General features: G+C 40.6%; 1 protein-coding gene across 5 annotated transcripts in view; it reads left to right on the forward strand.

Moving 5' to 3' along the window:
• Positions 1-23,586, forward strand: part of rnf31 (ring finger protein 31) — a 42,308-nt gene that overhangs the window by 13,886 nt on the left and 4,836 nt on the right. For all 5 annotated transcript variants that reach the window (XM_074652232.1, XM_074652231.1, XM_074652234.1 and 2 more), the window contains 17 exons: positions 168-366; positions 1,035-1,224; positions 3,202-3,332; positions 5,462-5,634; positions 7,767-8,000; positions 8,088-8,267; positions 8,344-8,502; positions 9,534-9,719; positions 10,838-11,044; positions 11,141-11,314; positions 12,762-12,860; positions 14,021-14,110; positions 15,817-15,931; positions 17,811-17,923; positions 19,395-19,505; positions 20,752-20,800; positions 22,371-22,467. In XM_074652232.1, coding sequence (XP_074508333.1) covers positions 168-366; positions 1,035-1,224; positions 3,202-3,332; positions 5,462-5,634; positions 7,767-8,000; positions 8,088-8,267; positions 8,344-8,502; positions 9,534-9,719; positions 10,838-11,044; positions 11,141-11,314; positions 12,762-12,860; positions 14,021-14,110; positions 15,817-15,931; positions 17,811-17,923; positions 19,395-19,505; positions 20,752-20,800; positions 22,371-22,467 — 2,507 coding nt within the window. The remainder of the gene's footprint in view (positions 1-167; positions 367-1,034; positions 1,225-3,201; positions 3,333-5,461; positions 5,635-7,766; positions 8,001-8,087; positions 8,268-8,343; positions 8,503-9,533; positions 9,720-10,837; positions 11,045-11,140; positions 11,315-12,761; positions 12,861-14,020; positions 14,111-15,816; positions 15,932-17,810; positions 17,924-19,394; positions 19,506-20,751; positions 20,801-22,370; positions 22,468-23,586) is intronic.

Below are 23,586 nucleotides of genomic sequence, written 5' to 3' on the forward strand. Positions count from 1 at the left end.
GTCTTCACAGGATAAAATGATGAAATGGTGACATTCTGGAGAGACATGAATGTACACTGCAACTTGACTTGTTGGCGAAGGGATACAATATGGATATTTAAAATCTATGATGACCTGTATAGTGCCAATTCTTCAAGTCAGATTTACCCTCGCTTCTCTCCTCTCAGGATGTGGGTCTCAACACCGACGCTGTGGTCTGCCACTTCTCCTCCTCTTCATGCCATTCAGACGGTCAGACCAAGTCTCTGGCGTTCCCCCTCCACCATCGCTCCTCCAGGGAGGGCATTCGTGGCCAGTCCCTGTCCACCAAACACCAAAGTCTCAGGTCCATTCAGGTCTTTTCCACCTCCTCGAACAAACACCCAGGTGAGGACAGAAAGCATTATTTTACTGCGTTGACTACTTGGTTAGTGTATTAATTTGTAGGGTTATTATATATAAGTCCATGTCCACGACATACAGTATATGTCGTGGACATGGACTGTCCCTTGACCTCTGACTCTGACTTCTCGATTAATCGATTAGTTGTTTGGTCTATAAAATGTCAGAAAATGGTGAAAAATGTCGATCATTGTTTCCCAAAGCCCAAGATGACGTCCTCAAATGTCTTGTTTTGTCCACAACTCAAAGATAATCAATTTACTGTCATAGAGGAGGAAAGAAACCAGAATCCGAAAATTAAACAATTACTCAAACCGATTAATCGATTATCAAAATAGTTGTTGATTAATTTAATAGTTGACAAACTAATTTTACTCTACTCTTGTTTACGCTCTGGCAAATAGCAGGATTATGGTTACTCAAACAAATGCACTTTTTTAGTTACTGATACACTGAGACATACTGTAGACATACTGTTTTGGGACACTGGAATGGTACTTTGTATTTGTGCACTGTATACTGTATACTATAGTATAAATATATAGATATTATATATCTTGATTTTGTGATAATATAATCTGTGAATTGTCACAGATTCTAGTAAAAAGTAATGTGACAGTGTTTGTCACAGTAAATTGTTATCTGTGTTTCAGAGAACTGCACTATCTGTGGAATATTCCGTATCTCTGCCCACTGCCTCACCTGCCTCCAGGGGCTCTGCTGCGAATGTGACAGACTGTACCATTCCTACCCTGAGAGGTCCAACCACCGTCGAACAGCTGTCTCATCATCGTCGTCGTCGTCATCATCATTTTCATCATTCCAAAACAGGAACAGTCACAGGTAAGGCAACAGAAAATGGTAACACCCTGCTTCTTTTCAGGGTTTTTATCGCTCTAAGCAAGAGCTCAACCAATCGAATTCTGTAGGTTACAGGCGAAAGCTGTTTCCATTCAATTGTCTAGCGAATTTTAAGCCAACTTTTGAAATGTTGCGAAAAAAGAAATGCTAATTAGGCGTGTTTCCATCAACTGGAGTTTGGAATAAACTCGGCTACGGTGTAGTTTGGTCAGAAGATGGCAATATAGGCTACACATGTCTGTAATCTGACAGTAAACAGAGTAGAAGAAGAAGAAGAGGTTGTGAACCAGAACCCACGTACAACAGGGCAAGTTTTAATTGTTCTTTCATGTCAGCTAGTATTGACCATGTCTCATGAAGTCAGCAACCTCATGGTCTGAAAAGTGAAGCCAATGCTGAAGTGCCTTAAACTTGCATTATTTCTAACAGCCAGCAGGGGGCGACTCCTCTGGTTGCAAAAAGAAGCCTGATTGTATAGAAGTCTATGAGAAAATTAGCCTACTTCTCACTTGATTTATTACCTCAGTAAACATTGTAAACATGAGTTTATGGTCTCAATCACTATTTTCAAGTCTTCTCCAATACAGCGTGATGTTCATTTAGTAAATTATGGTCCCATTTAGAGTCAAATAGATCATAAAGCAGGGGATGCTGTAGGGCGTGGCGTCTGGGAGTTTAGAACTTTAACCCTTTCACAGTGTGTTTTCAGTTCACGACAGTTAATCATAACCTTTTTGGTTGCCTGAAAACGTCTTATTCAGCGTTCAGTTGTGCTCAGAGGCTCGTGTCTCTTCTGGCTGCAAAAAAAACAAGATGTCGACGGTCAAAATGCAGAATTCGAGGCTTCAAAACGTCAGTCCAAAAACCAGTGGGTGAGGTCACAGTAACATCGTCCATTTCTTATATACAGTCTGTGGTTTTATGCCGTCTGGGGACGAAGACAAGCATTCACGCATTATGGGAGTTAAATGTTCGCTACGTCAGAATTGTTTCGGCAAAGCGTTTCCATAAATCCGTTTAGCGCATCACCTCTTTGTCGACAAAGGCAAAAACCACCTCAAGCGAGCGTAACATTTTTTTGCTCAGTTGAGGAAGATTTTTTAAATTTTGCTGTTTCCACGCAGCTTTTTTAATATGATACTTCAAAATGCGCAGAAAAATATGTGAATGGAAACAGTCAGGAATATGATCGAGCAAACTCTAGTGACAGTTTAGACGTACAGTAGACTGCATCCACACTAATACGGTTTTAAAACACAATCTCCGTCCAGATGAGCGTTTAAGGGCCTAAAGACACACATCACATGACCATTTATGTACACTGGGCATGCGCGTGCCGGTATAAACAGGAAGTAGCGCTGGACCCGGGAATTGATGCAAAGTGCTCAGATAATAGCTTCCCTCCTGCTCATGTAGGCAGTAGTAGCTTTATGAAATACAGAAATGAACTGCACAACAGCTGCTAGCAGAGACAACGCTTGTAACTCGTTATCCATGTTGGAATTAACCGCTGGTGGTCGAGGCTGATGTCGTTTGTTTTCTTCCGGAAAAGGTTCACGGGATGACGAATCAGGGAAGGACACGTCATGACTAATAAGACCCAATCAAGGAGCGAACGTGGGCGTCTGTATCATCATTTTCAATGGTCTCCGTTTCTGTCCGTCCAGACTAAAACGCAACCCGGGGAGTTTTAAAACTAAAACGGGGTCAGCAGCGTTTTCAAACGTCTCCGTTTTAGGGGCTCAAAAACGCCAGAGCAGTGTGGACGCTAGGCATAAACAAAACAAAAGTTAGCCGTTTTAAAACGTATTAGTGTGGATGTAGCCGTAGTGGAAGTCAAAGTGTTAGACATAGTACAACTATGATAAGTGTGTGTGAACAAAATCAATATGTGTGGATGTATATTCGGTCCATACAAATTGATACAACAGTATAAAAGTCCCTCTTCCCCTGTTTCAGTTCTTCCTGGCGTTGCCTCCAGTGCACTAAGGTCAACTCGGTCCAGGACGTGCTGTGTGAGGAGTGCGAGCGTCCTCGTTTGGAACTGATCAGCTCCAAAGCAGATGATTCTCCGCCTGCCACCGTCACTGGTCTGTGTTGTCTCTTGGTGCATCCCACAGCTCCAGTATCCCAACCAGTCCAGTTTCCAATCCCACCTCCTTTATTCTACTACTGCCTAGCTTTCTTCCGTCACATAGACACTGAGATAAAAGCAAATACATTTTTGGCTTCCACCCTTCATTTACTACTCCTGCTTTCACAATTGAGAAAATTGTTAGGCTTGTTGACTTGTACGGAGCCCCACTATACCCCTAGGAGAAAAGTTTTATGAAGTCGTTCCATCGAGTTAGTAACTCGTTTCCTCGAGGTAGTAACTCGTTCCATGGAGTTAGTAACTCGTTCCATCGAGTTAGTAACTCGTTTCCTCGAGGTAGTAACTCGTTCCATGGAGTTAGTAACTCGTTCCATGGAGTTAGTAACTCGTTTCCTCGAGTTAGTAACTCGTTTCCTCGAGGTAGTAACTCGTTCCATCGAGTTAGTAACTCGTTTCCTCGAGGTAGTAACTCGTTCCATGGAGTTAGTAACTCGTTCCATGGAGTTAGTAACTCGTTTCCTCGAGGTAGTAACTCGTTCCATGGAGTTAGTAACTCGTTCCATCGAGTTAGTAACTCGTTTCCTCGAGGTAGTAACTCGTTCCATGGAGTTAGTAACTCGTTCCATGGAGTTAGTAACTCGTTTCCTCGAGTTAGTAACTCGTTTCCTCGAGGTAGTAACTCGTTCCATCGAGTTAGTAACTCGTTTCCTCGAGGTAGTAACTCGTTCCATGGAGTTAGTAACTCGTTCCATGGAGTTAGTAACTCGTTTCCTCGAGGTAGTAACTCGTTCCATGGAGTTAGTAACTCGTTCCATGGAGTTAGTAACTCGTTTCCTCGAGTTAGTAACTCGTTTCCTCGAGGTAGTAACTCGTTCCATCGAGTTAGTAACTCGTTTCCTCGAGGTAGTAACTCGTTTCCTCGAGGTAGTAACTCGTTCCATCGAGTTAGTAACTCGTTTCCTCGAGGTAGTAACTCGTGCCCTCGAATTAGTAACTCGAGGGAACGAGTTACTTCATAGTGCACTTCTTCCAATCATTCCTGACAGTCCACGCATTGCTGATGTACGGAGCCCCCCTAGATGATGTACTTCGGTAAAGTTGGAAAGATATTGACAGATTCAAACTTCCTGGATCAATAACTCATAACAGAAACGTTGTTAAAACACAAACAACGGCTCTTTCTAACTGTAGTAAGGTAGACGACGAGCTACAAACTTCATTTTAATCACAATGAACTGTCCTCCGAGCTGGACACATAACATTGGTCTCTATGTGCAGCCGGCTGTGAGACGAGTAGTCAGGGACCGTCTACAAAGTGCAACGCCGAAAAGAGAAAAATATTCAATAACTTCAGTATTATACAGTGTAGTACCATCAGAATTACTTCACACACCAATGAGCTCCTCATAGTTGTACTACAACACTTAGTTTGGAAAAAAATTGCTTTTGCATAATTTTAGTGAATTTTTAATGGGAAAAATATTCAATAACTTCCCTTAAAAGTAAATGGACTTGGACTTATATAGCGCTTTTCTATTCTTCCGACCACTCAAAGCTCTTTACACTACATGTCAGCATTCACCCATTCACACACTGATGTCAGAGGCTGCTAAGGTGCCAACTTTGCCCATCAGGATCTAATCGAAATACTCATTCACACACCGATGGCTATGCCTTCGGTAGCAAGTTGGGGTTAAGTGTCTTGCTCAAGGACACATCAACATGTGACCCGGAGCAGCCGGGGATCGAACCACCGACCTTCCGATTGGTGGACGACCTGCTCTACCCTCTGAGCCACACCCCCTCCCCGTGTAGTGTGTAGTGCCTTAAAAATGTGTTAATTAGTTTAATAAGTATAATCAGGAAGAGACCATTGATGTGTGAAGTGATTTTGGTGGTACTACACTGCATAATAATTGCGTTAACCCTTTCACTGTCACCTGACAATGGCCAAAGCTTATTTACTTCTTAGGAAAGCAAGAAACAGCCACCACAGCTTTGATACTTTTGAAATGGTATATTTACACAAAGTTGAGGACATGATTGTTACTGACAGTAATGTGAATCCAATGAACTGACATTTGTGTGTGTGTGTGTGTGTGTATGTGAATGTGTTCTTCTCAGAGTGGCAGTGTAAGAGCTGTACCATGGTGAATGCAGCCAGCAGTATTCTGTGTGAAGTGTGCGATAGACCTCGTTTGGCCACACGACCTCCGGTGACCCCGTCACACCCACCCATCACCCCCCCAAGACCACCAGCACCAGTACTGGGCATGCCCGGTGACCCTGACAGCCAAGTCAGTTAACTGTTTGTGTGTGTGTTGCTTATAAAGCTTGGTTTTAGCCATGCCAGCAGTATGGATTTTTCTGTATCATTACCATGAGGTTTACATTAATGGTTCAGACTGTCTCATCAATTATTGGACAGATTGCCATGTAATTTAGTACACACGTTTTTGTTTATGTTGAGATCAGCTGTACGTAGCGGAGCATCGTAAAACACTTCATTCAAACTGGACAGAAAAAAGCCTGTGGTGTTAATGCACAGGCTGAGCGGAGTTATTAAAAAAAAAAACTGAAGCCGGATCATGATCCGGATTGCCACCAAAATCGAATGGATTGTTCCTTGTACCACACCCCACCCCTCTAAAAATTTCCATCGCAGACTTTTGGAGTAATCCTCCAAACGGACAAACCAACAAACCAACACCGTTGAAAACATAACCTCCTTCCTAGGCCTTCGGCCTTGGCGGAGGTAATAATACCGAAGCCTTGGCGGAGGTAATAATACCGAAGCCTTCTTTTTACTGTAAGGGTTGCTTCTTGCTTATTTACACATGAATATTTAATTTTATTAAATATTCATGTGTTTTTTTCATGGGCTTTAACATCACAGCAGATCTGAACTATCTTTTCTCCGTGTGTCAGACAGATATTAGAGATAATACACTAATAAAACCTGCTCATTCAAAGGAAACTGAAACACAATATCATGGTAATCGGAAAAGCTTCCTTTCCGAGAACAAGTCCTTTTAAATCAATTTCTTACACACACAGCCTTCAGAGTTAGTTAGAGCGAGACACACAGTGATTCTATTCTCTGCAGCAACATCTCAGAAAAGGAATCCTCACTTCACCTGATCTGTGTTCGTGTCTGCTGCAGGATAAACACATCGACCCCTTGACTAAAGCTTTTCTGCTGAGCAGCTCCCTCAAGGGGTCCTTGAAGGACAAAGATCTGCAGACCTCCATCAGTTTTTCCACCTTTTTTGCCCATTTTAGATTAACTATCCCTTAAAGATTATGTCACAACATTAATAACACTAGAGCACTTGGAAAATATGGGCTGCCAACCACCCTGAACCCTGATCTGAATGTGACAGAATTAGAAACACTGTGAGTGTGTCTGTCTGTCCGCAGCTAATCTCTCCCACTACTGGACCCATCAGCCTCATATTATTTGTACTCATTTACGACTGTATGTTCAAGGACCTCTCGTGGTTGCGGCGATTCACACTCTTTGAAAAAACTATTTTATTGACTGTTTTATAGCGCCATTGACGGCTGACTCCTCACTCTTCTTAACCGTCCGGTAGGGGTCGCAGTGATCAACAACTGGTTCAGTAGCAGAAGGTGTTTCTGTTAAATCGGCTAGACAGATACAAGCCTTACCTAGTCTGTGACAGGCCACATTTTGGTCTTTGTCGTGGCTCAAAAACTGACATCCATAGAAAGGTTTGGTCTCATTTTGAGCCGGATCATCTGCAGATTAATTCCATACCCGATATGTTACGATCCACTAAAGTTAGGCACCATACGAGATGAATAAATACCTGTTTTTGTTATCTTCGCCGCCATGACTGTAAGTAGATGGGACAATTTAGTGAGATTCAACACTTTTTAATCGCGATTAATCGCATAATCGTCCATAGTTAATCGTGAGTAATCGCAAATTAATCATACATTTTGTATCTCTTCAAAATGTACTTTAAAGGGACATTTGTCAAGTATTTAATACTCTTATCAACAGGGGTGGGGATAAAAAATCAAAATACCTATGTGTCGCGTTTTTTTTTTTTTATGATTTTGAAATAGATTTTTTAATACCAGAATCGAGATATTTGCTCCATTTGACTATGTGGAGGTAGAAGGAAGTTACCGCTTTTATTGTTGTAGTCTGAGCCGCTACAACCTAAAAATCGCAAGTTGCGTTAATGCGTTAAAGAAATTAGTGGCGTGAAAACAAATTTGCGTCAACGCGTCCGATTATTTGGTCAATCACACACCTCGTTTTGTATAATTTAGGTGACTTTATATGTGACTGACTATAGCTCAGGGCGTGCAGTTATCACAAAGACATTTACAAATACTTAGTGTCTCTCTCTCTCTCTCTCTCTCTCTCTCTGTGTCTCTGTGTCTCTCTGTCCAGTGGGTGTGTCAGTTCTGTACCTATCTGAACTACTCCCCTGCCACAGTGTGTGAGATGTGTGACCTGGCTCGTCCAGAGCCCGCCCCCCTGCCCGTGAGGCTCCGCCCTCCCTCTCCTGTCAGACGGGTCCCCGCCCTGCCAATCAAACCCAAACAGCCCGCCCCCGAGGACCTGGACTCCTGGAGGCAGAGGCTGATGAAGGACGAGGGACTGAAGCTGATTCAACTGATTAGAGCAAGTCACCTTCGTCACCTGTCCCTGCTGGATCTAGACCACATGTAGTGTGTCTGTATTCTAGTGTCCTTTTTATATCTGTGTCAGGACGGAGAGAAGAAAGGAGTGAGTCCAGAGGAGGTGTACACCAGCATGAGGGTAGCCGGGGACAGCAGCATCCTGCCATGCAAGTGGTTGAAGACGGAGCTTCCTCTGCTGTTAGACCAGATCAGGATGTCGGTGGCAACATCTCCCCTTCAGTCTGTTTGGGGCACAACAGAGCGCACAGTCAGTATGCTTCAACGTTATGTTTCCTCTCACTGTCACTGTTTTCTGTGACTGACTGACTTTTCTCCCAACACAGAGGCGGTCATGTGAAGCTCCTGCTGGGGATGTTGGGAAAGAGGCAGAAACTGATGGTGTGGTCCAGTTGTCCAGAGCGGAGGCCAAGCAGGCCTGGCTGACAGCAGGGGGCGACACTGAGAGAGCTGCCAGGCAAGCTCTGAGAGACAGACTCGCCAAGGTAACAAATACTGTATCTGTGCATGCATAGCATAGCTAACTAGCTAATTCCACCATGCCGCAGTGCTACACTGCTTATAGAAAATGAGCCGAACAGAGTCGTCACTCATCAGGTGGTCGCACTTTGACAAGTGTGTGGATGAAGCATTAAGTTGTTCAATTGTGCTCATTTACTCTGGTTCTCTGTGCCTCGTAACGTAACTACTCCACTGCTCCTTTAGTCATTCCACCTCCGGCATAGGTCATATAAGTGGTCGCCTAAGGCTCCATCTTCTGGGGGGCACTGGTCGCCCTCTAAAAAATAAATAAATAAATGTATTTTGAATTATTTTGAATTATTTTATTTAATTTAATTTTTTTAATTTTATCTGTGACTATTTTATTTTAATTTGTATATTTGTGTGTGTTTATTTATTTATTTATTTTTGTACACTTGTTTTCCTTTTAGTTTAATTCCCTCTGGGTATTTTCCTGGGTGGGGAGTGGGAGGGATATCTATCAGTCCAAACATGTTTGTGCAGTGGATTGTCAGAGTGGTATTAACAAAATTCAGAAATAAACTCTGTTTAAAAATAAATAAATAAGTAAATAAAGATGCCGGTGAGCGCCATTCCTCATTTTCTGCGTTGAGGTAACAAATGAATAAAGAAAGAAAGAAATACACTTTTCAGCCCTGTAACTCTCTTTCTCACACTTTTTTTATCTTCTTATTTGTTAATAAAATTGTTAATTGTAATGAAACTGACTAAACGCTTTTAAGCCAACAATATCAGGGACCAATTGTTTATTAAAATTATAATAAATACAGTTATTTATGAAGATAAAAAAATCATAATTTTTGCTCGAGGGCTCGAGCCGTCCCTGACTGTGACCATCTTGCTATGTTGATTTGAATGGGTATGTCCAATCTACTATTCTATTTCTATGACTGTATGTCTCCGTAATGTTTAGAGATGCACAATAATATTCCACCGGTCTTCCTTTTGTCTAAAGGTGGTATCTTTTTTCGTTCTTCACCCTGTACCCTCTCAGGTGAAGGAGCTGTGTGCGCTGGGCTTCAGCGATGAGGCTCGCTGTCATGAGGCTCTGAGGCAGAGCAGCGGTGAGGTGAGGGGAGCCCTGGCCCTGCTGCAGCGACCCCTTCTGGAGCCGTTCCACAAGCGCATCTGGAGCGACAAGCCCGAGCCTCCTGTAGACATCCATCACCCTGACAAGCAGGTGAGACCAGGCGGGCATATATAGTACCTGGGTGACCCGGGTCCAGTCACAGCTCACTACTTTCAGCCACCTTGATTCTGTTGCTAGTCTGGTAATTCATAAACTCTCTTTAGTTGCTCATCCTGCCCTCCGCGTTAATATGTCTAAACACAACTAGAACTGTGTTTGGGGAGTTGTCTGCTTACATTTTCCCAAATGTTTCCAACAATTTTCAAACCAGATAAATCCATAATTTGAATCAAGGTAAAGGTCCGTTTCATTTGGTTGCCTTTAACAGCGTCATGTGTCCTTTGCTCATGCGTCAGCGTTGTGGTTTTCTGCCAGAAGCCATAAATAAATTGACTTTTTTATCAAGTTTTAAGCCGCATTTTTAAGATACACTTTTTAGATCTTGGACGTTTTTATAAACTTTTGTATAATATAAGTTCATGTTTAAGTTGTCTTGGCAACATATCTTACAATATTAGACTATTTAATATGCTGTTAATGAATTTAATTATGTATTTGGCATATTTCCCAGCAGACATTTTGGCCGTTGATAATTAAATCTGCTGGTCAACTAGACAAGATACCAGCAAAAAAACAGGATATGCCGGCTAACGTAAACCCTGACTCTCTGCACAATTTATGCAATTTATACAATTCGGTTTTTTTGCATAGTCTTTTATTTCACACCTATATCTGCAGTACAACTTTGAGCCACACGAGGGAGCCTGAATGTTCGTATTGTTCTGATAATTGTAGCTTACTTATAAAATTGAATCTAATATGAAAGGCAGCGTACATTCTGTTTGTTTTACTGATGAGATGAAAAAAAAATGAGTCTGTTAACTCCGCCTAAATGCATTTATTTGGTCTCTTTTATAAAATATTTAACATGTGTATATGTTTTCAATAACGCATGCAAATGCAGTAAAAATGGTCAGGAACGTTCATTTACGCAGACATTTGCTCTTCTCACCATTTAAAGATATAAGGCCTGTTGTGAAGTGGGTCAAGAGGATTTTTAAAAAGTGGGTCCCCCAGAAAAACAAAGTGTTGGGAAAGGCTGGGATAGCTGGCAGGATATGTGAAGTCAACCTTGTATTCTTCTAGATAATTCCTGTCTTCTCTTTCAGCGCATATGTCGGAGGTTACTCGCGGTGTACGACCTTCCCAGCTGGGGTCGCTGCGAGCTGGCACTGTCACTGCTTCTGGAGCACAGCGCCCCCTACGCCCTGGAGGACGTAGTGCAGGCTGTGCGAGAGTCCCACGACAGGGAGTTCATCAAGAGAGTGCTGGCTAAAGAGTGTCCCATCTGCCTCTCTGTCTTCCCCCACAGCAAGGTACCGACACAGCGAGTGTTTCTGTGAGTGTTGAAGCAGCATTGAAGCGTGTCTTAAGTCATTTCCCGCTTTCTCGCCATCTCTCTCCTCTCTCAGATGCAGTCTCTGACGTCGTGTCAGTGCTCCGTGTGCTGTGGTTGTTTCCAGCAGCACTTCACCATCGCCGTGAGGGACAAACACATCAGAGACATGGTGTGTCCGGTCTGCTGGGAGCCGGACATCAACGACCCCGAACACCTCAACAGCTACTTCTCCACCCTGGACATCCAGGTAGGACAGCAGCTGAGCCAAGAGAGAGATGAGGGAAGATATATGACAGGCCGTTCTGACATTTAATAGCTAGACTGGATATATATTGCAGATATCTACAATTCGGTTCTTCCTTGTCAAAATGAACATTTCAGATATCCACGACGTCATTCTTCCTAGGGACTAATGACGTCACTTTTGCCGTTCATGTGTATTGGGCTTTCACATCCAGATATCCACAATTGCGTTTTTGATATCTAGAATGAACATTCTGGATATCTGCAATAGAAATCTTTTAGACTAGGAGAAATGCTTTTATGGATATTTAAAATGTATTTACAGATAGGAGTGTGGTTTGATTAAATGTTAAAATGTCTCTCAACCTGCGGCTCTTTAGCTCCTCTCCAGCGGCTCCCTGTGGATTTAAAAAAATGGAAATGAATACCTGTTTTTTGTTTACATTTTCATTTATCATTGTTGTAGGTCTATGGTACGACGGTACGATGGAGTATTAGGGCCACATTGAGGGTAAAAAATTAATCTGAGATTTCGAGAATAAAGTCGTAATATTATGAAAATAAAGTCATAATATTATAAAGTAGTAATTTTACGTGTTATTTAACTTTTTTTCTCGTAAAGTTATGACTTTATTCTCGTAATATTACGACTTTTTTTCTCTTAAAGTTATGACTTTAGTCTCGTAAAGTTATGACTTTATTCTCGTAATATTACGACTTTTTTTTCTCGTTAAGTTATGACTTTATTCTCATAATATAACAATTTTTTTTTCATTAAGTTATGGCTTTATTCTCGTAATATTACGACTTTTTTCTTCTAAAGGTATGACTTTATTCTCGTAATATTACGACTTTTTTTCTCATAAAGTTATGACTTAATTCTCGTAAAGTTATGATTTTTTTCTCGTAATATTATGACTTTATTCTGGAAATCTCCAATTTTTTCCCTCAATGTGGCCCTAATACCCTCACTACATCAGACTTATATACTATATACTTACACTATAAGCTGTGTTATCTTCATCACAATGCTCAAATGTTTTGCGGCTCCAGACAGATCTTTTTTTTTTTCTTTGCCTAAAATGGCTCCTTTGATAGTAAAGGTTGCCGACCCCTGCCATAGACGATAGACTACCTGTGCCTGGTCACACCAGGAAGTGGCACAACGAAATTCAATGTGTCCTCGTGAGATAGGCGGTGCTGGGAGTTGATATAATGACTACTTTCACTCTCAGGCGCTCACCACACAGTGTGTTAATTGGAGCAAATGTATGTAATGTACCTTGGACTACAGCAAATAGCGTCTTGGTGTTCCTGCGCTATTTGCATGTATTCAAATGAGGTAATATGCAGACATTTGACGCTTAACGTTTACATTTCCATGCTGACTGGTTCTTGCTGCCTCTCAGCGACTGATCTCCAGGTTGTATTATTGTATGATATGCTTTCAGCTGCGAGAGTGTCTGGAGCCAGAAGTCTACGAGCTGTTCCACAAGAAGCTGACAGAGCAGGCTCTAATCAAGGACCCCAAGTTCCTCTGGTGCTGTCACGTGAGTACACCACAAGTCACTCTTTGGCTTTGTCAACTAGAATGATGGTGAACAAATTCATGGCTGCACGACGACCAGCACGAGCAGGTTTATGAATCCTTTACAACTGTTTTTGTTCAGCTTTTCATGTTTTATTCTTGAAAATACTGCTGTATCATATTTTACAATATGATGTGACAACATTAAAAAGGATCTTAAGTAGAGTCAAATAGGCTCTACATGTTTGTCACACTGTCATTTCACAAGTGTGCATTCAGTTTAGTAAAGCGGTTATTTGTATTATAATAATTTGCTTCTAATGTGAGAATAACTGTTTATCCAATACTTCGTCTTTGTTGTCTTTAAATCACCACAACTCAACTAAACACAGGGAACAATTTTCTAGGCCTGAACATGTTAACATTACTTAAAGGAAACCTAATGAATCTATTGGTACTAACCATGTCATACTAGCTTGTCCTGAAGGAGGATAAATAACGCTCCAAACTTACGCTACATTTTGGCGAGGAAAAACTGTCATGGTCATTTTTTCAAAGGGGTCCCTTGACCTCTGACCTCAAGATATGTGAATGAATATGGGTTCTATGGGTACCCACGAGTCTCCCCTTTACAGACATGCCAACTTTATGATAATCACATGCAGTTTGGGGCAAGTCATAGTCAAGTCAGCACACTGACACACTGACAGCTGTTGTTGCCTGTTGGGCTGCAGTGATATGAATATGATTTGAGCATATTGTTTTATGCTAAATGCAGTACCTGTGAGGGTTTCTGGACAATATTTGTTATTGTTTTGTGTTGTTAATTGATTTCCAATAATACATATATACATACATTTGCATAAAGCAGCATATTTGTCCACTCCCATGTTGATAAGAGTATTAAATATTTGAAAACTCTTCCTTCAAGATACATTTTGAACAGATAAAAAATGTATTATTAATTTGTTAATAATCACGATTGACTATTAACTCGATTGACAGCCCTAAAATTTAAGTTTATTTATTTTTTCTTTCAATTAAATGTAGCTAACGACAACACTGATAACAATGCTTTCTCAAAGCCAGTGTATTCATATTAGATAATAATACTCCTTTCTACTGTTACTTCTCTTATCTGTCTCTCCTCTCTTCTCCTCTCCTCTCCTCTCCTCTCCTCAGTGTTCCTATGGGTTCATCTATGATGGAGACCAGCTTAAAGTCACCTGTTTTCAGTGTCGCAACAGTTTCTGTGCTCAGTGTAAAAGGCCTGTAAGTATTTGGTGTCCCTCTCTGTAGTGTTGATCTCCCTCTCTCTTCATGTTTTCTACGTACTGTGTTTGGTCTCACAAATCATCTTGTCTTCTCCCCCCAGTCATTACAGTGCTAGGGTGTCAGCGACACACTTAAATACTTCCAATGTAATAGGGATTAATAGACCTCACACTCCTCACACTTCATCAGTTTTCTCCCATAAATATGATCACACATATCCATAAATATATCAGTGTCACAGAGCCGCTGGTAAGATAATTGTGCTTGCATGCATTGCTCATGCAGGCAGAAAGTCACTGGCCCAGTCCCAATGTCCACCCTAAGGCCTGCAGCCCTGAACCCTCAGGGACTTGACTGACGTCACCTGGTAAATGGTTGAGTGTGAGAGGCTGCGAGGGCTTGAAATGGTATAAATATGAATGGGACGGCACTTTGCGGCAACATATGTTACCATGACGACGCTAACTGTGGGTTTTTATTTTACGTTTTTACTGCCTATTTGAACGTCTTCCAGGTTCTACTGGCTACTGTAATATTATTTGTATTATACTATTTGTAGAATTAGATTCCAGTGGTGGCTGCGTAGGAATGTTTCTGACTTGTGTGATCCAAACATTTCCAATAACTCCACAGCATTTTAAAGTCTAAAAGTCGACATTTACTGATAAAAGATAGATGTAATCTCTTCCAAAATTCCCAACACGTTTTTATCCAACAAAATATTCTGCTTGAGTCCATATTTGTTGCCGTTTAGCCTTTCAAAAACAATACTTTCACTGTGGTCAAAAAACTGTTAACTCCTGTATTAAGTGTTTCAGATTAGACAGAGGAATCATCCCTTCTTCAGCTTTACCTAGTAGCCAGTTTATTAGTTCCACCTTCCTTGAACTGAGAGGTGTTTCTGTTATTGAGCCTAAACTCATTGATCTAAATGGGGAAAACAAAATAACAGAAACAGCTGTCAGTATAATACAGTACAGTTCAACAACACCACCAACTACATCTTACAAAACGACCATACCGTTGAATCAACACCTCTCTAAAACCGAGCATTAGAACCTTCATGAATGGACTAGCATTTATACAGTGCTATTCTACTTTAATGGACAAATCACTTTACAAGTTTGCCTCTCATTCACCCGTTCAATATATATTTGTAATGTTAGTAACAGAAGTCAGAGTCTGATGTTACTTTTTATCATTCGATACATTTGTATCCTTCTGAAATTTAAAATTAAAGTCTTTGTTTGTGGGACTGATTGTGGCAGTCCCTGTGGACAAAAGTGGTAGTGTTTCCATGAGCACCAGACTCCTCTTAGAAAACCTCTAATTTTACTGCAGCAGGGTCTGATAGTCTGCCCCGCGGCGTCCTGGTTCTGGTCTCCAGTACCTCCCTTCGTCTGATTTTCCCAGAATCCAACCCGGTGACACTGATGACGAGCATTAAGAATAACTATATAGAAATAACCAATCTTCTCAGTGATGGTCTCGTTTACTTATATGGGTCATATAAAGGCACCAGGATTACATTGAGACTGTTTCATAACCAGTTAAAAGTTCCTCACAGTGACTTTAAGTGAACTGGTACTGAATAGTTTGTTAGTATAGTTATAATGTTAAACGTAGTGAGCCAACTGAGGAAAAGGACAGGTGGTTAGCAGTGGAACATACACTAAATGAGTGTTTCTGTATTGTGTCTGCAGTGGGAGTCTCAGCATGCAGGTCTGTCCTGTGAACAGTACCAGTCATGGAAGAGAGAGAATGATCCAGAGTATCAGAGACAGGGCCTGGCTGGATACCTCAGAGACAACGGCATCAGTAAGCACACACACACACATTACTACAGTATTATTTTCTAGCAGCAGTTGTTAAAGGTAAGATGTTGCTCTACTTTAGCATATAGACAGCAGGGTTTCCTCCAGGCCACGTCTAATTAAGCATAATCACAACGATTGGTAAACTCCCAAGGCAGCACACAACCACCCCTACATTTCACCACACCCAACTTTATTAAACTGTTATTTTCTATCATAAAACACTGTGACAATGAAGCAGGTGGGTTATACTTCTGCCATTTGTTTATCAATATCACTAAGCTGCAGGAGTACAGAATCACTACTGGGAGAGACATTACACTTAAGCAACTAAAGTTCGGGAGTCTTGAAGTCTTTGTGGAATCCCTGATGAGATCTCCAAACTGGTTTAGTCACGAAAACACCCGCTCTCATTGTCTGTAGCTCCCTGACAGACTCCCCAAAGATAGATAAATGGACCGATACCGCATCGGATATCGGGCTGATACTGACTCAAATAGTTGGATCGGATATCGGTGACATTGGGGTCGATCTATTCTATTGAATTCTATGTTTATATACTATATACATTATAGACTGGAATTTTAATTCCTGTTTACTTTTTGAATAATTTGTTGCTGCATTAAAACAGTTTAAACCTTAATTGTAATTCCTGTTAGTTTTGACGATTTTTTACCAAGTTGTTGGTGTACGATTTAATATTTTAATAATAAATAACAATTCACAAGATTTGTGTTCTGTTATCTATATGTTGATTTGTTATATTTTGTTTTACAAAGTTAGAAAAGCGATGCATAAGTCAAGCCTGGTGTTGTCCTAACACATAACAGAATGATCCCAGTCACTTCCTCACAGTGAGGCATACAGCTTATGAATTAAACACTGGTATCGGATCGGTACTCGCTATCGGCAGATACCCAAAGCCCAGGTATCGCTGTCCGTACGTATTGGGACTGAAAATGTCAGATCGGTGCATCCCTACCTGAAGAGGTCCAAATATTTAGCATGCTAGAACCACCGGCAAACCTCTGAACTCATGTCTTTGAACGGTTCACACATACAGTAGCACTCTAGCAGCGATGAGCGAGCGTGCGATGAGCGAGCGCCGATGTTGCGAGCGCCAAGACAACGCCGACTTGCCTCTGATCTGGGGCTTTTGTCGGGGAGCTCCAAAAACTGTCTGCAAGTGGAAAATCAGGGCTAAAGTCGCGTAGTGTGAACTAGGCATAATATAAGCAAAAAGCAATAGAGTTTATCTTTGAGTGGATTCTAGGCAGGTTCTGATGGTCATTTGTACGGTGGCCAAGAAGTGTCGAACAAATGCAAAAGCCCCAACGCAAATTCAAAATCCACAACACTCATTTGCGTTGCGACTTTTGCATTCGTTCGTCCACCGTATGTTTGAGTTGAATTCGGTGGTCGTGTCTGCAAAACCAGGTCTGTGTTAGTACAGATCTAATTGCTAGCTATAATCAATCAATTTAGTCCATGTGGTTTCTAAGCGTGTGCTTCACAGAGGGCAGATCAGGTGAGGCTAAGCTGGTGGTGTTCAGGTGAAATGTAATGGTCATTTCTCCCGCCCTTTTGATCATTTCCTGGCTCATGCTTAGCCCACAATGACACCCAGTCTTTGTAGCGAAGCAGCTTGCCTTCAGTTTGACCTTCCAACAGGACTCACACGGGTGAAACACATTAATTCAGTGAATAAATAATCTATGTACACTGTATGCTTTTTTTGTACTATTGAAAATTTCCCTCAATGTTCTGACACTGCTTCCCTGCTCTCTCTCTGTTTTCCCTCTTCCTCTTCCTCGCCATTCACATCCTGCCTGTCACTCCTCCTCCTCCTTCTCCTCCTCTCCTCCTCTCCTCCCTCCCTCTAGCCTGTCCTAACTGTCGCTTTCAGTATGCGCTGTCCAAAGGAGGCTGCATGCATTTCTGCTGCTCACAGTGCCGTTACCAGTTCTGCAGTGGCTGCAACAACCCCTTCCACACCGTGAGTCTGACACACGCTGTCATCCTACATCACCATTTCATGCTGTAATTATCAAAACAGTAATGGAGAAAGTATTGTATTTTATTAGATGGAATGCTGGACCACATATCACTGTTTATTACTACCCAGTAATTATTATTATTACTAGGGCTGTCAATCTATTAAAATATGTCATTGCGATTAATCACGATTAAATAAATGGCCATGTCAGTTTTTCGTCGCCAAAATTTAGCGTAAGTTGGAGGGTTATTTAACTTCCTTCGCGACAAGCTAGTATGACGTGGTTGCTACCAATGGATTCATTAGGTTTTCTAGTTTCATATCATCTTCACTCTAGCTAATAATATTGGTAATATTACAACTTTTTTTTCTCGTTAAGTGATGACTTTATTCTCGTAATATTACGACTTTTTTCTCGTAAAGTTATTAATTTATTCTCGTAATATTAACGTTAAAGTGGCTAACGTTGATTGTGTTGTAAATTAGCAAGTATCTTTGTATTTTACTATGTTCAACCAGTGTTTGATTTCCCTCTGTTTCCCTCTGTTTCTTTTAGAACAATGTTTAAATTGTCCGAGTATACTTCTCTAAACATTAGTCCTTAATAAAAAAGGTAACATTTGTCCAATCATTGCTTTGTGCCACCTTGAATGACAGTGTTACCTCACCTATAAAAAGCCAGTGCCGTAATCCCCCGTCGTTTTTATCAGTCTTTCATTGAGAGTCTCCTTCGTTTTTCTTTTATCTGTTGTTTTCACAGCCTCTCAGTTAAAGACCGAAACAGTCTCAACAGTATTGTTAAAATCTGTTCTAAGATTATTGGTGTGGAACAGAGAGATCTGAATTCCTTTTGTAACCGTCAGATCCTCCGTAAGGCTGAATGTATTTTGGTATCTTCTGGTCATGTGCTTTCTAGTGACTTTTCTCTGTCGCAGTCAGGACGTTGTTATGGTTTACCGGTTTGTAAAACTAACTGCTATTCTAAATCGCTTATCCCCTCTGCAATCAGATTATCGAATGCTCCTTAGATTTTGCATTTCTTACGGACTTTTATCTTTTTACCATCACAGATCCTTTTATCCCTTATTAGACTGATCCTTCTATTGTTCTTATTCAGTCTGTTTATTTATAAATTAGTCTCATTTACATCAGTAATCGTATTAGGTCCTGTTTTATATTTTTAGCTTACATATATTGCTGTTGTTGTGTGTCACTGTGTTTTATCTCTGTTTTTATGTTTTTATGTACAAGCTGCTCCAAACCAATTGCCCCTAGAGGGATTAATAAAGTTGTTTAAATTGAATTTAATTGAAGCCCTTCACAAATTAAATTTATTATTATTAAAAATGGAGTGAACTTTGAAATGCTTCAAACACATTTGGTGTGAATGCACCTTTATCACAAAGGTGATTAACCTTTGGCATACCTGAACAAGTGACAGGTGTCTCATGTTCTCCTGTCTTCCTATCAGACCTGTGCAGTGGACGAGTGCAGTGTGTCTGGATTACATGCCCATCATCCCAGAGACTGCCTCTTCTATCTCAGAGACTGGGAACCTTCCAGACTGCAGGCTTTACTGCAGGTACACACACACACACACACACACACACACACACACACACACACACACACACACACACATCTGCATGTGAAAGCATTGCCTCAAGATTTCTGGTGCTCAGAACATTGAGAAATACTATATTTTACTATATTACTATAGTATAATCTGCAGACCTCACTGTGAACTGTGCACCAAAAAAGGTAGATGAAAACTGTTTCGATGAATTCCCTTTTAAGATAGATTTTTCGGTGTAACACAATTCAGCTATTGTTGTTTGGGAAAATCCAAGTAATTATAATGAATATCTTCACGTGGCAATCTACGGTGACCCTGAGGTGCAAAACACAACATTTTAGAAATGCGTTAACAAATTAGGAAAAGACAACAAAAACAGAAAACGACAATATTTCAGGTCACAACATCACACCAAAGAAGACACATTTCAGGAAATACAACGAAACAGAAAACCAAACATTTCACAGAACTAAATGATTAAGTTGATATATTTATTTTACCTCGCAATGCACTCTCAGTACCTACCGTTTATTGCAGACTGCACATTCTACAGCTCTCACATGTCTTGTGATATCACAAATGGACAGAAATCCTGGCAGCTTGTTTCAAATGCAAAGTTTCTGAATACGGGCTGTGTGTATTTCCCTGTGGATTGAGCGTTTTGATACTTTCACAGTACTTATATAGGACTTAAGCCTGCTTTATAATAAAAAACATGAAAATCAAATTTTTTTATAATATGGGACCTTTAAACTTGATGTAGCAGATTCAAACGTTAAACCCAAGAACTACGAGTAGGTCTGACACCGTCCCATAATGAAGGATACCTGTAAATCACTTTAAGCTGAAATAAATGTTATTGATTGTGAATATTATCTGCGATAAATACCATAGACTCATTCATTTTCTAATCAGTGTTCTATTAGCTGCAATACTAGCAGTGCAAAACATTTCACAAAACACAACAATATTTAAAAAAAAAAAACAGCATTTCACAAAACACAACAAAACCAAAAACAAAACATTTTCGAAAAACACATTTCTCAAAGCAGTTTTGTTATTCTGTTTTCCGAAATGTGGTTGTTTTTTTGTTTTTTTTGTTGTGCTTTCTAAAATGTTATTCTGTTATATGTTTGTTTTCCATGTTGTTTTGTCCAATGTTGTCGTGTTTTGCACCTCAGGGCCACCGTACAACTGTGTAAATCAGACTAATGCGAGTAACCAGTGTTCTCCTTTTCTTTGTGACTCACAGAATAATGGAGTGGCGTTCAACACTGAACCCCCTCCTGGAACACAGACAGGTAGGTTTGACAGAGCCGGGCTGTCTTTGCGTTAGCTGGCTCGACAAAACCTAAAGCCCTGATCAGAGATAACGGGTACCACGACTGTAGTTAGCAACTTTCTTCGTTGACCAGCTTGTCCTCATCCGGCTCTGTGTGGGTTCCCGTAAAAGGGGGTATTTGGTCATTTGGCTCTTCTACTTCAGTCAAGAGGAAAAGGACGTTATAATGGATAGCCATAAAGAATATAAATCTTTAGCATATATATAATTATTTAGATATAAATAATATCTAAAGCCATACTGAAAACTCAATGAACTGAGCCTGTGGACAGTTTTTTTTATACTCATTTGGACCAACACGTTCAGTAGCCTCCTGTATGAAGTGGAATGAAGTAGACAGTGCTAGCAGCGTGGTTCTTAGGTTGCCAATGTCGGTCTGTTTCTGTTGGTTAGTCGGTCCACTGCTCTGGTCCAGACTTTCAGGGATTTCAGGGATTGCCATGACATTTTGTAGACATCCATGGTCCCCAGAGGATGATTCCCACTGACTTCGGTGATCTCCTGACTTTTCCTCTCGCGCCACCAGCAGGTCAACATTTAAATTTTTCCAGTAAAGTATCTCAACATACCAAATGGCTCGACGCAAAGTTGTCACTATGACATTCAATAATGGACGTTCAGATATGGAAGATTTAAAATGCCTGAATAAAGAAAAAAAATAACTGAAATGCAGTACTTGTGATATGTATTTCCTTTTATGTATGTATTTACTGTGTCATAATTAAATGAAAAACATGATAATTATTTAACATGCATTTTCTATGCCACATTAAAATCAAATCACAACACAGAAAACAAAGTGAAGAGGTGTATTGCATTTCAGTGTTGACCAGCAGAGAGCAGCAAAGACATGCCAGTACTAAATACAAAGCATTGCCATTAGCGGTGTTAATTTCATTAACGAAAACTATTAAGCAATACGTTTCAACAACCTTTTTTTCCGTGACTAAGATGAGACGATGACTATGGAGGACCACAAGAGTCACGTAAATAGTAACAGAACATTTAACTGATTAATAACTAATCGTACAGTAAAAAATAGGCATTAATAAATGTGTTTAAAAATAATTTATTCATCTTTGAATAAATGGACAAAATTACAAAGTATTTCATTATTTGACATTTTAAGGGGCATTAAAAACATGAATGAAATACTGTATTACACAATCAAATATTATTATATTATAAAACAGTCAATAAGTACATCCTTTAAAAATACATTAATGAATGAATTCATAAATAAATAATAGAGTTTAAAAAGAGAAATGAATAACTGAACAAATTTAATTAAAAATACCAGTTTTAATCAGGTATTTAAAAGGGCAACTTCTTTTCCTGTTAGCATTAGCATTTCCCCGCTGCTTTTACTAAACGTATTAGCTATTGGATTTGCTGAGTCATTTAGCTTCAACGTGACCCTCTCTGTCCTCCGCTAAAAAAACGAGCTGAATCAATGCAAATTCCCTTTTTTTCTCTGGTCTCTGTCTCTCTTTCTACAGTATATTTTTCTTCATCCCTCTCTTTTTCAGGTCTGTGTGGAGTGATAGAGCAGAAGGATGAGGGAGGGCAGCAGCCAGATTCAGCCTGCGGAGCTCAGACCCAAACTGGACATGCTGGACTCTGCGAGTATGATGACTTTGTTCAGTATTACCAACCAAAGCAACATGTTATATGTGTCTTAGGCCCCGACATGTTATATTTGCTACACTTTTATATAACTGGTTGTACCAACCTAGTTATAGCATAAGTATTTACTAGATTTACACATTACTAACTCAAATGAGTTGCACCACATAAACGAGTTCTTACTCAGAGATTAGTTGTTACTAAATATTTACACCCAATATTAACTAACTGTTGTTTAACTCACTGAACTAACTAATAACACTAACGCTAGCTGGACCCGTTTAGACTGAATAGGAAAATAGGGAAGATGGAATATGCCTGGCATATCTGTGTCTGTATTCACCCAAAACTAAATAAGGAAAATCTAGAGTACAGTACTCTTTTGGGTTCATTTATTTACAGTCAGTAGACTGACAACGGGCCTGGGGACGGCCTAAAGCAGTGGAGAGCAAAGAAAGAGGTGAAGGAGCAAAAGAGGGGAAAGGATTAATCAAGCAGACAAAATAAATAAATACATAAAAGTCTGCCCTGGCCCGGTTTTCCCAGCCACTCTCAGACATGGTGTCGATGTCTAGAGCCTTCATGTCTCGCATGCAGACATCTTTGAAGCGCAGGAGGGGGTGGCCTGTTGTTCTACTCCCAGTTGCCAGTTCTCCATAGAGGAGGTCTTTAGGGATGCGACTATCCTCCATGCGACAGACGTGGCCCAGCCAGTGCAGCCTGCTCTGGCTGGGCTGAGTCTACATGCTGGTGAGGCCAGCACGGGTCAGAACCTCGGTGTTGCTTGCTTTGTCTTGCCAGGATATGCCCAGGATGCGGCGGAGGCTTCTCAGATGGAAGGAGTTGAGTCATCTCTCCTGTCTGCTGTAGGTTGTCCATGTCTCGCTGCCGTACAGCAGTGTACTGACGACGCAGGCGTTGTATACTGCCATCTTGGTCTTAACTGTTATTAACTTAACTTAACTGCTCTATTTTGTAGGTTGCTTGTAATGCACTATTTGTTTTCACTTTGCCCACTTTAAAAAGTAATACAAACATTTCAAAATGTTACAGCAACAATGACGATAGACTAAGTGATCAAATAATGTTGGTTAGTTAGTGTCACGTCCCAGTAAGGTC

Source organism: Sebastes fasciatus, chromosome 11 (assembly GCF_043250625.1).
Source record: "Sebastes fasciatus isolate fSebFas1 chromosome 11, fSebFas1.pri, whole genome shotgun sequence".
Classification (NCBI taxonomy): Eukaryota; Metazoa; Chordata; class Actinopteri; order Perciformes; family Sebastidae; genus Sebastes; species Sebastes fasciatus.